At 38.7% G+C, this 14,323-nt stretch overlaps 1 protein-coding gene across 3 annotated transcripts in view; it reads left to right on the top strand.

Annotated features, from left to right (window-relative positions):
- The window catches only part of PCSK5 (proprotein convertase subtilisin/kexin type 5), a 413,193-nt gene that overhangs the window by 266,898 nt on the left and 131,972 nt on the right, over positions 1-14,323 (top strand). For 2 of the 3 annotated variants that reach the window (XM_079791288.1, XM_079791287.1), the window contains exons 18-20: positions 232-329; positions 745-874; positions 1,255-1,370. In XM_079791288.1, coding sequence (XP_079647414.1) covers positions 232-329; positions 745-874; positions 1,255-1,370 — 344 coding nt within the window. Of the gene's footprint in view, positions 1-231; positions 330-744; positions 875-1,254; positions 1,371-9,558; positions 12,198-14,323 lie in introns of those variants that run through there. The other variant, XM_079791289.1, reaches the window with a different exon arrangement.

Raw genomic sequence — 14,323 nt, 5'->3', positions numbered from 1 at the left:
CAGAGGGCTGTCCCCAAAGCCTGCAACACATGTATATGATATAGACATCGTTATAGTAAGGCACAGAGAGGCACTGTGGCATAGAGAGGGGGAAAATAGAAGGTACAAGGGCTAGTTCCCTGCTTTGAAGCTTTGCCAAATCCACCGGTCTCTAGGGGGAACTGTTTTTGTTACATATGGAATTGGGAGTCATTACCTCATTGCCTTGATCACAGCAGTCTATGTCCTCAGCCTGCAGGGATCCCGGTGTTCCATCGCCTGTGAGGACGGACAGTACTTCAACGGCCAGGACTGTCAGCCCTGTCACCGCTTCTGTGCCACCTGTGCTGGTACCTTTTCCCCCCGTCCTTGCGTTTATTCCTCTGGCTCTGGTTTGGCTTTTGTTTATCTGTTTTTAGCCATCACTCATGCAAACCCACTTGATAGATACTTCTCCGGCTGTTACTCGGAAAATCTCTCTCCCATTAATCATGCATGTATTCTCATTGAAAGCCAGGCCTCAGCATCCCATCCTCATGAGCAATCCGAATACCCCAGTGATATCTCCTTCTCTTTCCAAAGATTTGATGCTTTTGGAAAATGGGAGTGTGTTTTTTTCCCCAATGACTGTAAGAAAAAGCACAAGTATTAAATTATAACTCTTAAAATTATACTAATGGCATTTTCACAAACTGGGGGAGAAGCAGCCCATCACGCAACTGCTTCTGAGATTTTTCTGTTCCTTGTGTTTGTCTTGCTTTGAAGGGGCGGGTGCTGATGGGTGCATTAACTGCACGGAGGGCTACTTCATGGAGGATGGGAGATGTGTGCAGAGCTGTAGTATCAGCTATTACTTTGACCACTCTCCGGAGAATGGCTACAAATCCTGCAAAAAGTAAGTGGATCTGCCCCTCAAGCCCTGGCATTTGGTTACCAGATTCCTTATTTGACATGCCTTCGTATATGAGACTTAGAAATATCAGTAAAATTAGGTTCAAACATTTACCTATAGAAACTACCCTGCAGCTTTAAGCCAGCTTATCTTTATATATGTAAGTAATTGCCTCAGGAGTACTTTAAAACTTTTAAAATCACACTGTCTACCTGCTAGGTTCCTTTAATGTTGCCAAACCTAGTAATTATTTTAAGAAAAGATTTTTATGTCACCTTCAAAGAGAGATTAAGTTTAAGGCAATAAGAGGTGGACAGTAGTAAACACATCTTTTTCTGGGTCTGATGTGTGAAAGGATGATAAATTCTACCTTTGCCCTATAGATGTGACACCAGCTGTTTGACATGCAATGGTCCAGGGTTCAAGAACTGTACGAGCTGCCCCAGTGGGTATCTCCTAGACTTAGGAATGTGTCAGATGGGAGCCATCTGCAAAGACGGTGAGTACAATTGCTCATTTTCATCTTTGGGGAAAAAAAAGTGTGATCTTTCTACTTTAAGGCCTGACAATATATTTCCTTAAAGAAACTCCCAGGCATGCATTAGACAGGCCAGGCCTGATAGGGTGTTGGCATTCCTTCATCTTGAATTTATGCCTTCAGCTGGTTTGGGGGATATTTTTAATTGCAAGAAGAAATAAATCACCTATAGTCACACTGGCTAAGAATCATCAGTTAACTTTTTCTAAGTAGTAAACTTTACTTTTTAAAACTTTAGAGTTTTAGATGCACAGCAACATTGAGCAGAAAGTATAGAGAGTTCCCATTTGTCCCCTGAACCTCAGGCACAAACACAGCCTCCCATGCCAGAGTGGTGCATTTGTTACAACTGATGAACCTACATTGACAACATTATCACCCAAAGTTTACATTAGGGTTCACTCTTGGCATTGTATGTTCTATGGATTTGGACAAATGTACATTGATATTTAGCTACCATTTAGTATCATACAGGACAGTTTCACTGCCCTAAAAATCTATACTCCGCCTATTATCCTTCCTTTTCCTCTTACCCCTGGAAACCACTAATATTTTGTTGTTGGTTTCTAATCCACACCTGAGGATATTTTTCCATTGATTAGAGAGTGGAAGAGAGAGGGAAAGACAGACAGAAACATCGATGTGAGAGAAACACATCAATTGGTTGCCTCCTGCATGCGCCCTGACCAAGGCCCGGGCCGGGGAGAAGCCTACAACCAAGGTACATTGCCCTTGACCGGAATCGAACCCAGGACCCTTTGGTCCACAGGCTGACACTCTATCCACTGAGCCAAACCTGCTAGGACATCACTAATTTTTGTACTCCTCTATAGAGTTGCCATTTTCAGAACGTCATATAGTTGGAATCATACAATATGTAGCCTTTCCAGTTAGTTTTCATGTATTTCTTTCCCATCTTTTGCCATATATACATGGAATTTTGTACCCTGCTTTTTGCATTAAGCATTAGACATTAATATAATCCTATGTTTTATGAAACTTCATTTTTAATAACAGCATAAATTCATGTGGAGATGCCACAGTGTATTGCCACTCAGTTATTTGGATAGTTTATAATTTTGATATGTATTAGTAAATAGCAATCAAATGGTATCTGAATTGTTCATTAAGCCTAAGGATAAGAATTAACCCTTTGCACTCGCTTGCTTTTTTCTCAATTCCTTTATTCTAATGCTAACCGTGTTGAGTCACACTCAACATCCGAGTGCAAAAGGTTAATGACAGAACCAGGTAATTTGGTCCATTTTTCTTTCTTTGCACCAGTGGTTTTCAACCAAAATTCCAGGACCCCATAACTTCCCCAGAGATTCAGAATGAATTGGTCTTGGGGTTGCATTAGAGAGGTCTTGTCTGATAGAGGAATATTCATTTGGTTTGGACCATGAATATTTTTAAAAGTTTCTCGGTTGTTTCTAATGTACAGCCATGCTTGAGAGTTTAGCAAATGCCAAGTTGCTTCAGTTTCTCTATCTATAAAATGTATAACTTCAAATTATTCTAACTCCAACATTTTGTGAACTATAGCTCTTAATTCACATTGAGGGGTCCATAAAATGTATGCCTAAATTTTATGCAGACAATACATATCAATGATGCAGAAATTATTTTGAACCATTATTGTTCTAAGCATCTTTGTATTGTTATGGAAATAGAGAAATAAAACAAGTATGCATTTGGAACAGTCTTACCTGGCAAGATCATTCCCCTGGGTTGATTCTCTGTCTTCCTTTGAATGGCTCTCTTTTAGAAATTGACAAGGGGCAGCAGAATAGTGCTGTGGACTCAGGAGTCAGAATGCTGTTTTTCGTATTTGGGATCCATACCTTGGGCAGGTTGTGAATTTCTGTGGGCCTCAATTCCCTCATCTATAAAAATGAGGATATATTGCTGACCTTGTATGGTTATTTCACAACTATTAGGAATCTCAAAAAGACTTCACAAAGAACTTGGCACGCAATGGCACTGACAGAACATCATTTATGGTCTCGTTTCCATGGAGCATCATAGGTGACTTTACATTTTCATAGTTTTTCTGATGTATGACGGGTCTGGCAGGGACAGGCCAGCCCCACTCAGGCTCGGTGTCCAAGTTTTTTTGACCAGAGTGATTCTCACCACACAACTCTGGGGTGAGAGGATTGGGGGCTGGCATCCCCAGGACTACCTAAGTATCACTTTTTAATTACCAGCAAGTGCTCTTAAGAGAGGGTTACCTTATATCTGAATATGACCTGAATTTTCATAACTTTTTAACTTGAAAACGAAGGAAGATTTTTTAAGTGATTGACCCAGGACATCTACTCTGGCTTGAAATTTTTACCCATAGCACTTGGTACCAGTCACTTCAAGGTTTGTGATGCTTTAACTACTTTCATAAACCATGATAAGCATGGGATAAGTTATGCCAAGTGGCACTTTGGTAAAGTGGTGTGTCAGGATTGTGGGCAGTAGTAGAAAAGGAACAATAATTTGTAATGAGTCCATTTTCAGTCAAAGAAAGAGAGTAGTAGGATGGCAGAGTAGATAAACACTGTGCTCACCTCCACCCACAACAACATCAAAATTACAACTAAATTATAGAACCATCATTGAGAACCACTTGGAGATTAAACTGAATTGCTATAACTAAGTATATAAAGAAGAAGCCACATCGAGACTGGTAGGAGGGGTAGAGAGACAGAACGGGCAGGTCCCACACTCAGCATGGCTACTATGAATCAGGATGTGTATCTTGGCTTCAGAGGTCCACCCTGAGGAGCGAGGAGTCCCAGGGCACTAGTGCCAGGAAGAGAAGTCCCCATAACATCTGGCTGTGAAAACCAGTAGGGACTGTATCCAAGAAAGACAACGGGCTGCTAGAAACCTAGGTGCTACAGATCTCAAAGGGCCTAAGCACAAACTTAGTAGCTCACAAACACTTGCGCTGAGCTCCACTGCAGTGGCAGCTCTATCCAGGGATGGAAGTGCTGGCAGATACTGTTGAGCACAGCCCCCAACCTAGGCTCAGGTGGGCGCCAAATCTGAACTCTCCATTAACACGTTAAGTGCCCAGCCTGATTTGTCTTCTGGACGGAAAGTATAGTGTCAGTGACCAGTGACTGACTGGGCGCTTAACGTGTTAACCTAGATAACAGTTTGCCCTACCCTGGTGATTCCATGGAACCATTCAACTCACACACCCAAATGGAACCTCTTTCAGCAGCTTTTCTACAAAAGCTGCCTGGATTGCACTTCAGACTTTCCTAACATTTTTCAAAGGTCCATAAATCACAAAGCAGCAGCAGCTAGCCACGACTTGCCCTCTCCTCTTGCTAAGCAGCCCCAAACCCAGCAATAATGGCAGCCAGCCTTGGTTCCCAGCACAGGCAGTAACCACCTGCAGATCACTTTGTAGTTCCTACCAGGTGGCCCCAGGCCAGGCATAGGCAGTGACTGAAGTTGGTCTATATACCAAAGCCTCACCCAAGAGGCCCCAGAACCAATATAAACCAGTGGCCAGCCTCAGTTCACACTAGAGCAACACCCAACCAGCTCCTCAAAAGACATTTCCAAAGGGCAGACAGGGTGGGCACCAGAGCCCACTAAAGCAACTCCCTCTCCATGGGATCCGCCCCTGCACAACAATTTGTCAGCGTAGTCATGACCAATCCTCACAGACATTCAGCCTGAGGGCCAATCCCACCCACTGATGTGCCAACAGCAATCAAGGCTCAACTATTCACAAAACCTAAACAAAGGGAACCAGGCTCAGGTAAGCAGGAGACTGTGCCTCACAGGACACCTACTACATAAGGCCATCCTGCCAGGACTAGGAGAAGTAGCAGATCTACATAATAAGAAATAAACACATGGAGGCAGCCAAAATGAGGAAACAAAGAAACATTCCCAAATGCAAAACGAGACAGAACTCCAGAAAAATAACTAAACGAAATGGAAGCAATCTACCAGAAACAGAGTACAAAACACCAGTTATAAGGATGCTCAATGAACTTAGGGATGAATTCAATAAGAACTTACACAAAGAAACTGAAACCACAAAAAGAACCTTTCCGAAATGAAGAATACATCAGAGGGAATCAACCGATTAGATGAAGCAGAGGATCAAATTAATAACTTGGAAGACAAGGTAGCATAAAACACCCAATCAGAAAAGCAGAAAGAAAAAGAGGCTTTTAAAAAATGAGGATAGTTTAAGGGGCCTTTGGGACATCAAGCCTACCAACATTTGCATCATATGGGGTACCAAAAGGAGAAGGGATAGAGCAAGGGATTGAAAACATCCCTAACCTGGTGAGGAAAATGGACATACAAGTCCAGAAAGCACAGAGACTCCCAAGCAATTATATGCCGAAGAAATGGATAAATTTCCAGAAACATACACTCTTCTAACACCAAATCAAGAACATAAAATTGGAACAGACCAATTACTACTACTAACTAAATTCATCAGTAATAATAATAATTTAAAAAAAAAAACTCCCAGCAACAAACAAAAGTCCTATACCAGATAGTTTCACAGGCTAATTTTACCAAGCATTTAAAGAATTAATATCTATTCTTCTCAAACTACTTTAAATAATGGAAGAGGAGAAAAGACTACCATACTCATTTTACAAGGCTGTCATTGCCCTAATTCCAAAACCAAACAAAGACATTACAAGGGGAAAATAATATAGGCCAATTTCCCTGATGAACACAGATGCAAAAATTCTCAACCAAACATAAGCAAACCAAATTCGGCAATACAGTAAAAAGATCAGACACTATAATGGTTTTTATTTCTGGGATGCAAGATTGGTTTAATATCCACAAATATATTAACGTGATACACCATATAAACAAAATGAAGGATAAAAATTATATCAATGGATTCTGAAAAAGCATAGTGGGGATAAAGGGAATATGTACCTTAACATAATAAAGGTCATATACTAGTATGACAAACCTGAAAGCTGCTTCTTTAAGGTCAATAATAAGACAAGAATGTCCACTTACACCACTTTAATTCATCATAGTATTGGAAGTAATCGCCACAGCAAATAAAAAAGAAATAAAAGGTATCCAAATTGGGTAAGAAGTAAAATTGTCATTATTTGCAGAGGACATAACACTACAGAGAACCCTAAAAAAACCATTATAACTAGCACAATATCAAATTAATGTTCAGAAATCAGTTACATTTTTGTACTCCAATAATTATCAGAAAGAAAAATTAAGAAAATTCCATTTACACTTGCATCAGAAAGAATAAAAATACTTAGGAATAATTTAACCAAGGAAGTAAAAGACCTGTCCTCAGAAAGCAGTAACACATTGAAGAAAGAAATTGGAGATACAAGTAAATGGAAGCATATATACCATGCTCATCAATAGAAAGAATTAACATTATAAAAATGTCCATACTACCCAAAGCAATCTACAGATTCAATGCAATCCTTATCAAAACACTAGTGGCATTTTTCACAGGAAAAAATAATCCTAAAATTTATATGGAACTACAAAAGACCCTAAATAGCCACAGTAATCTTGAGAAAGACAATGTTGGAGTTATAGTATTGTTTCATATCAGGTAGCATAAGGCTATATTAATTAAAACATCACAGTACCGGCATAAAAACAGACTCACTGAAATGGAACATAATAGAGAAACCCACAACTACATGATCAATTAATCTATGACAAAGGAAGCAAGAATATACAATGGGGTAAAGACAGTCTCTTCAGTAAATGGTGTTGGGAAAACTGGGCAGACAAATGCAAGAGAATGAAACTGGATCACTTTCTTACACCATATACAAGAATAAACTCAATATGGATTAAAGACTTAAACATAAGATCCCAAACCATAAAACTCCTAGAAGAAAACATAGACAAGAAAGTCTTTGATACTGCTCATAGTAACTTTTTTTTTTTTTTAACATATCTCCTCGGGTAAAGGAAACCAGATTAAAAAATAAATGGGACTACACCAAACTAAAGAGGTTTTGCACAGTGAAGGAAACTATCAAAAAACGAACAGACAACCTATGATTGGTAGAATATATTTGCCAATGACACATCTGATAAGGGGTTAATATTTTTAAAAATCTGAGGAAAAAATGGGTAGAGGACTGAATAGACATTTCTCCAAAAAGAACCTACAGGTGGCCAATAGACATATGAAAAGATTCTCAACATCACTAATCATCAGGGAAATGCAAATAAAAACCACAATGAGATATCACCTCACACCTGTCAGAATGACTGTCATCAATAAGTGAACAAACAATAGGTGTTGGTGAATATGTGGAGAAAAGGGAACCCTCGTGCACTGTTGGTAGGATTGTATAGTGGTGCAGCCACTATGGAAAATATTATGGAGGTTCCTCAAAAAGTTAAAAATAGAACCCAGCAATTCCACCTCTGGGTATTTATCTGAAGATATCCAGAACACTAATTCAAAAAGATATATGCACCTCTATGTTAATTGCAGGACTATTTACAATAGCTAAGATAAGGAAGCAAGTTAGATATCTACTGATAGACAAATGGATAAAGAAGATGTGGTCTACACACACACACACACACACACACACACACACTAGTATACAATATATACAATATATTAGCCATAAAAAAAGAATGAAATCTTGCCATTTGCAACAACATGGATGGACCTAGAGGGTATTATGAAGTGAAAGAAGGCAGACCGAGAAAGACAAATACCATATCTCATTTATATGTGAAATCTAAAAAAAACAAAGGAACAAACAAAACAGAAACAAACTTATAGCTACAGGAAACAAATTGATAGTTGCAAGTTGGGAGGATTTTGGGGATGGGTGAAAATAGTAAAGGAATTTATTGGTACAAATTGGCAGCTATATTAGTAAAAACAGTCACAGGAATGTAAGGTACAACATTGGGGATTTAGTCAATAACATTGTAATAATTATGCATGGTGTCAGGTGGGTACTAGACTTACTGGGGTGATCACTTTGTAAAGTATATAAATGTCTAATCACTATGTTATACACCTGAAACTAATATAATACTGTATGTCAACTGTAATTGAAAATAAAAAAGGGAATGATGATCACAATTTTAGAGAGTTTACTTATGGAAATGGAGAAGGAAAATAAGCACATGACAGATCCAAGAAAATCAGAAATACTCTTATTCTGAAAGGGGATGGGTTCATGGATGGTCAAAGTATTATTATGTTTTCTCATGTTATATATTTTGTGTCTCAGATATTACATATTACAATTATAAAGACCATTAAATTTGTAGTGGGGGACAGAAAAAGAGTATTAATGGCTCACCGGGCTTTTCATTTTTCAAATCACATGGCAACTGCATTTAGGGATGTGCTATTTATTCTTTTTCAACTGTCATATTTCAGTGATTCTAAGACACCTCTTTTACATTTTATCATCTCTGAAATCAGATGCATCTTATAACTCATGGCAGCTTACAACTGCTTTTGCCTCAGCAGGTTGATGTGATATAGTTGGCACTGACTGAATATAGTCACAGAGATGTCTAGTCAAGTGAGGCACATGGTTACTACTTCTTATGTTGAATTTAATTACAGCTCAAAATTGCTCTGAAAAATTAAACTGTTTTCCAGAATTCAAAGAGTTATTGCACAGAAACCAAACAGCATACTATATAAGTTTAGCAAATACTTCCAATAAGCATAAAATTGGTAAGTGAATATTGTGTCATCACTTAATGAGAAGCATTTTTGTAACAGCGATGCATCTTAAATCTGGTGTCTTAGAGTCCGTGAAATATCATATAAATGACTACCACTGTCTGTTCTAGGTAATTCTAAACATAAAACTCCTTTGCTTATGTTATTATTGATTTCTAATTTATTCTTTTTTTCTAATCTTTTTTTCCTTTCACAAATGGATACCAATCACATTTACCGTTGGACTGCAATTATCTCTCCTTGAAAAACAATGCTGTTGACTGAAATCACTTTGGGTGGACCAAATTTCCTCCTTGTTGACTGCTCCTGAATGATCTCTTCCAATCCCACAATCTGCCTCTCTGGCCAATCAAAACCTTCTTCCATGTGTGTACATCATGCTGCTCTCGTCCTCAACTCCCCCCCTCTCTCGCTGACTTCCTGGAAAAGCAACGGAAGAGTCCTGGGCGGAAGGAGGCTTCTGTATGCTAGTGAAAAAGAACAATCTGTGCCAGCGGAAGGTTCTCCAACAACTTTGCTGCAAAACATGTACATTCCAAGGCTGAGCTTCCATCCTAGATTTCTTTGTTCCTGTAGACTTATAGATTACTCCATATTATTATTAAAAAGAAAAAAAAGCAAAAAAAAAAAAAAAAAAGCAAGCCACCTCTCTCTTTCTTGCTTTCTTTTTTTTTCTCTCTCTCAATCTGTGCAGGGAGATGGTGAACTGTTTTGTCAAAACTTAAATGGAAAAAATAATAATAAACCTACAACAAGCCTACCTTTTATAACTGGGTGTTTAGTGCTAAACAGCCAGAACCACAGAGACAGTATTGTATGACCAAAGCATTTTGATGCCAAAATTTGACGTTAAAGTAATGATTTGATTTCCTGCCCTGGTTTTGAAGGTCCATTTTTTTTTCCTTTTGCGTTTACTTGTTTCCCCTTTGAGACTCCTAAAAATACCTTTCAAAAAAGTCACAAGAGTAGACATAGATCAAAATGAAACAAAAAGCTCTTACGTTAGTCATTTTTCATGCTCGAGTCCATCACTGGTGGAAACGGCAGGAAACTGGACCTACCCGGCCAGTTAGACCATCCTGCGGAGTTGTGCTCAGAGTCGTTTGTCTTTGTTTTTTTTTTTGCAGTTGAACATTGATACTTTCCACACATAAATTACTTCATGAATTATGTGGTTTTGGCGTTGTACTCACTTGATAAGTCTGTTCCACTGGTTTCATCAGATAGACTTGCTGCTACTTACTGGCTTATCCATTGTAGACTGGGTGATTTTACACACAGCTGGTCAAGTGGGATTGCACTGCATAGTCAGATTGGTGATGGACAGCATGCAAAGTTACACAAACAGCTGAGACTGATCCAGCTCCCCCAAATCCCAAGTGTTCACTGTGTAGGCCCTGCACAATCTCTTGGTGCTATCTAGCCATTATCCCCATAGCATTTTTCTAAAGGCCACCGTCAATTCCATTTGTTGTGGTGGAAAGCATTTTGGATGTGATGCAGGAAATTACTTCCTGGAGTCAAAAGTTTATAAAAGGTCCTGTATTTTTTAAGAAATAGTATTGATTTAAATAATATTTAAGCTCGTGCCCAAGTTGGCTGGGCAGCGTTTTTCAATGGTGCTTATTAGAAGTTTTTTCATCTTCTCACTTTCAGAAAATAAAACTGGAAATTGAATATGGGCGGCATGATTGTACCCTCCTGGTTCTGCTATTTTTCCTATCTTCTGTCCCCTCTATAACTGTGCTATGATACACCTGTATACTGAATGTCATTGAGATCCTCTGTTTTCTTGGAGATATCTTCAATGGTTTTCTATGACTTCCTAAACACATCCTGGAATCTAGCAGACTGAATTATGCGAAAACTGTTTTGGATCAGTGGTCAGAAATTTGGAAGCCTGATAGATCATTTTACCACTTCTGAGTTTCTCTTTTTAGGAGAGGTTAGACTGATATCAAGTTTCCTCATTTTTCATATCAAAGCTCCATTGGTGACCTCATTTGCTTTGGGAGTGACCAGCCATCTTACAGACTTTGTTTTTACTTACAAGATGTCACTGGCCTCACAGATGAGAAGAGGAATGATATCAATATAGATTCTCCTAGGAAGGAGCTGGGAAGTGGATGCTAAGATCCCCATCTAAGGAACAAGTTAGTTAAAAGCCTACCTTGAAAATAATTCATTCCTAGACATCAAACTTAACATCCAAACCAAGGTGAATAATAACTAAATAATCTAATGACCTTCTTAGTTAGCATTGTAGTATACTGAGTCACGTGTTGACTCATAAGTGACTAGGGAATTGAGTGATTTGCTGAGCAGTTTTTCTCTTCATAATAATGCAGGCCCTTCTGACCTGAAGAAAGTTATTCCTGGTTATGGCATCTAGTCTTATATTTAAAGGCACAATCTTTAAATGGACAAATATAAGCACAACCTAAGCAAGGTCAAGCAGATGGGAAAATCAGATTTGCCTGCAAAGGAATACATATAACTGAACCATCCAATAGTATTTGGGGCACAAAAGTTACTACGATAGGAAAGAGAAAAAATGATGTCTGTGTTCTTAAACAAATAACCATCACGATGAGAGCCAAGTTCACTGGGGTCCACCAAAGTGTGTTCTCTTTCCCACTGACCATGCAGGCGCACATCGTGGAAATACTGGTTTAACTACTAGTGTGTTACTGCCTCGTTTATCTACAGAATATTATTAACTAGAACATAATGCTTTCAAAATTTAAGTTAATGTTATATATTATGTATAAATATATATATTCATAATGAGATATATGTAATGGATAGTACAAAGTTTGGAGACTTAACAAATGCTCTAACCTTCTAGAGACAAAAGCCCTATCTTCTGTTCTCTTTTGTCTTTTTATTTTTAATTAGTGACCCATTGTTAAATCCAAATCCACTTTTACTGAAAAATACTGTACATGTGTAAAATGTTCAGTTGTTTTTTTGTAAAATATAGTAGAATGGTTGTAATTGATACTGGCCAAAATCAATGTTATTCCATATTTTATTTTTTCTATTAAATTAACCTAAGTTCCTGTTTATTTGATCTGTCCATACCCACGTGTAAACATCTCTGAAAGGGTGAGGTAATGAGAGACTTCTCTGTTTCCACATAGAAGCTGAATATGAAGAAAAGGGCAAGAGGGGATTGAGGTAGCTAAATAAAGTTGGAAAGAAAGGGTCAGTAGAGGTGGGATTTGAAAAGAAGGGGAAAAGTGACAGCAATATAAGAAAGGACGAGTTTAGGTTTGGTCATAAATGTATTTCAAATTCCATTTTTAGAAAGGTTGCAAAAAAATCTATAAAGGCTTGGTGCAGTTTCTGTTGAATTGTGCAGATACAATCTCCATATATGGGCCATCTGGGCCTGCTGTTTCCCTGGACTTCTCCAGGGTGTGAACTACTGCACACTCAGCAGTGATATATGGGCTGGGGACCAAGGGGCAGGTCATGAGTTGGTGGTGAAGGTAAAAGCTGTTAAAAGATGGCCTGGTATTATTGAATGATATCCTGTATAAAACTGACAGCTGTAACCCTGGATGCCTCAAAGATGCCTTTGTCTAAAAATCTCCTGTACATGCCTCGAGGTAGGACTATTTAGAAAAAGAAGAAACTACAAAGGATTCCAGATGTTTCTGAACTCTGCTTGAGTTCCCGTCTTAGCCTTGAAGTGAAATTCAATGCCCTGTCTTCTGGAAGAAGAAATGAGAACAGCAAACAAATTGAGTTCCAATTAGTGGTAAAGATCTGGAGATGCAACAAGGTGTAAGAATGAGCCTTTCCTGTTGTGAAGTCCCATTATGGGGATGAGGAGAAACTAATCTTATCACCATTGATAAGAGTATATACCTACTGATGTAAATATACCCTCTCTTCAAACAAAAGCTCCAAAGCAGAGGTACATGTATTGTCCTGTTTACAAATAAGAAAGCTGAGGCATATGGACTTGAACGAGACTAAGGTTACAAAGCCAGACTTAATAAAAAATAAAATTTAACAGTAACACAATTAACAGTAAGTAGTGAATTCTAAATCTGAAATGAATGGAACACCAAGTTACTAAGTTAAGAGAGGCAGAAATTCCTTTGAACTGATTGGGATGAGAATTCTAGAGCAGGTGGAAGTAGAATTGGGTCTTGAAGGATGGGCTTACCTAAGCAGATGGGAGGAGTGCAGGAAGAACATTACCAGCAAACTTTCCGCATAAGAGATGTTCTGGGTAGCAAGTGACTTATTTTAATGGTTTTAATCTAAATAGCCCATGGCTACAAAGAACAGTGAGTCAACATTTAATGGGTTTAGTCAAAAAGAAATCTACATTTTTACACTGCCAAAGACAAATAGTGTTCCCATCCCCCTCAACTCCCGCACCCATGGAAGGCCTTGCTAATAATTATCACTATCATCTGTGGGTTGATCCAAATTTTCTTCTCACTTTCCACCCCAGCATCGGCTTATCATCATGCTGCTGATTTCTGTCAGACACACTTTGCCACTCAACAGTCTACCCTTCATTTTAAGGAACACAAAACTTGAATGCTTAGTAGAGAAGGGGAAGTGATTGTTGTAACTGCCAAATTACAGTTTCTCAGTCAAGTGATCAACACTTTATGCACATCGGAACATGGAAATATGCAACACCTTATCCCCTCATGTAAGAGGACTATCATGCAGCTAAGACATAAGTTTGCATGCATTCTTAACTGACTGCAGCATGATGAACATGGAGAAAACTGGTGGCAATTTTAAACTGTGGCCTGGCCAGTTCAACACTCCCTCCTTTCATCCTTTAAACAAAGTGTGCACAAAGGCCAACTGCAGCTTGACCTCACCTGGCCCAAGCTCGGCCCTGGCCCCAAACTCAGTGTCAGTGACAGAAAGTATAAACCTGCTTCTCTTGCCTGGTTGACATCCATTTCCAAATATTATTTTTGTAGCAAACCCATAAAATCTGAAGTTTGCAGCAGAATACTTTGGAGCCATTGATAAATTTAGCAGAGCATAGCCAAGATGGACTTAATTTCACCATGGCTTGTTAGAGGTAGTGCCTAGCCCCTCGAAACGGGGCTGTGATCCATATATAATGTCTCTTCATCATGAGAGTTAGAAGTCTGGCCCAGAGTCAATTCTTGGGCAAGAAGGATGCAGTTATGTAGCATCACTAAGT

Source organism: Cnephaeus nilssonii (genome assembly GCF_951640355.1).
Source record: "Cnephaeus nilssonii genome assembly, chromosome: 14".
NCBI classification, from domain to species: Eukaryota; Metazoa; Chordata; class Mammalia; order Chiroptera; family Vespertilionidae; genus Cnephaeus; species Cnephaeus nilssonii.
Note: the sequence above shows the minus strand (reverse complement) of the source record. Positions and strands in the feature narration are given on the sequence as shown.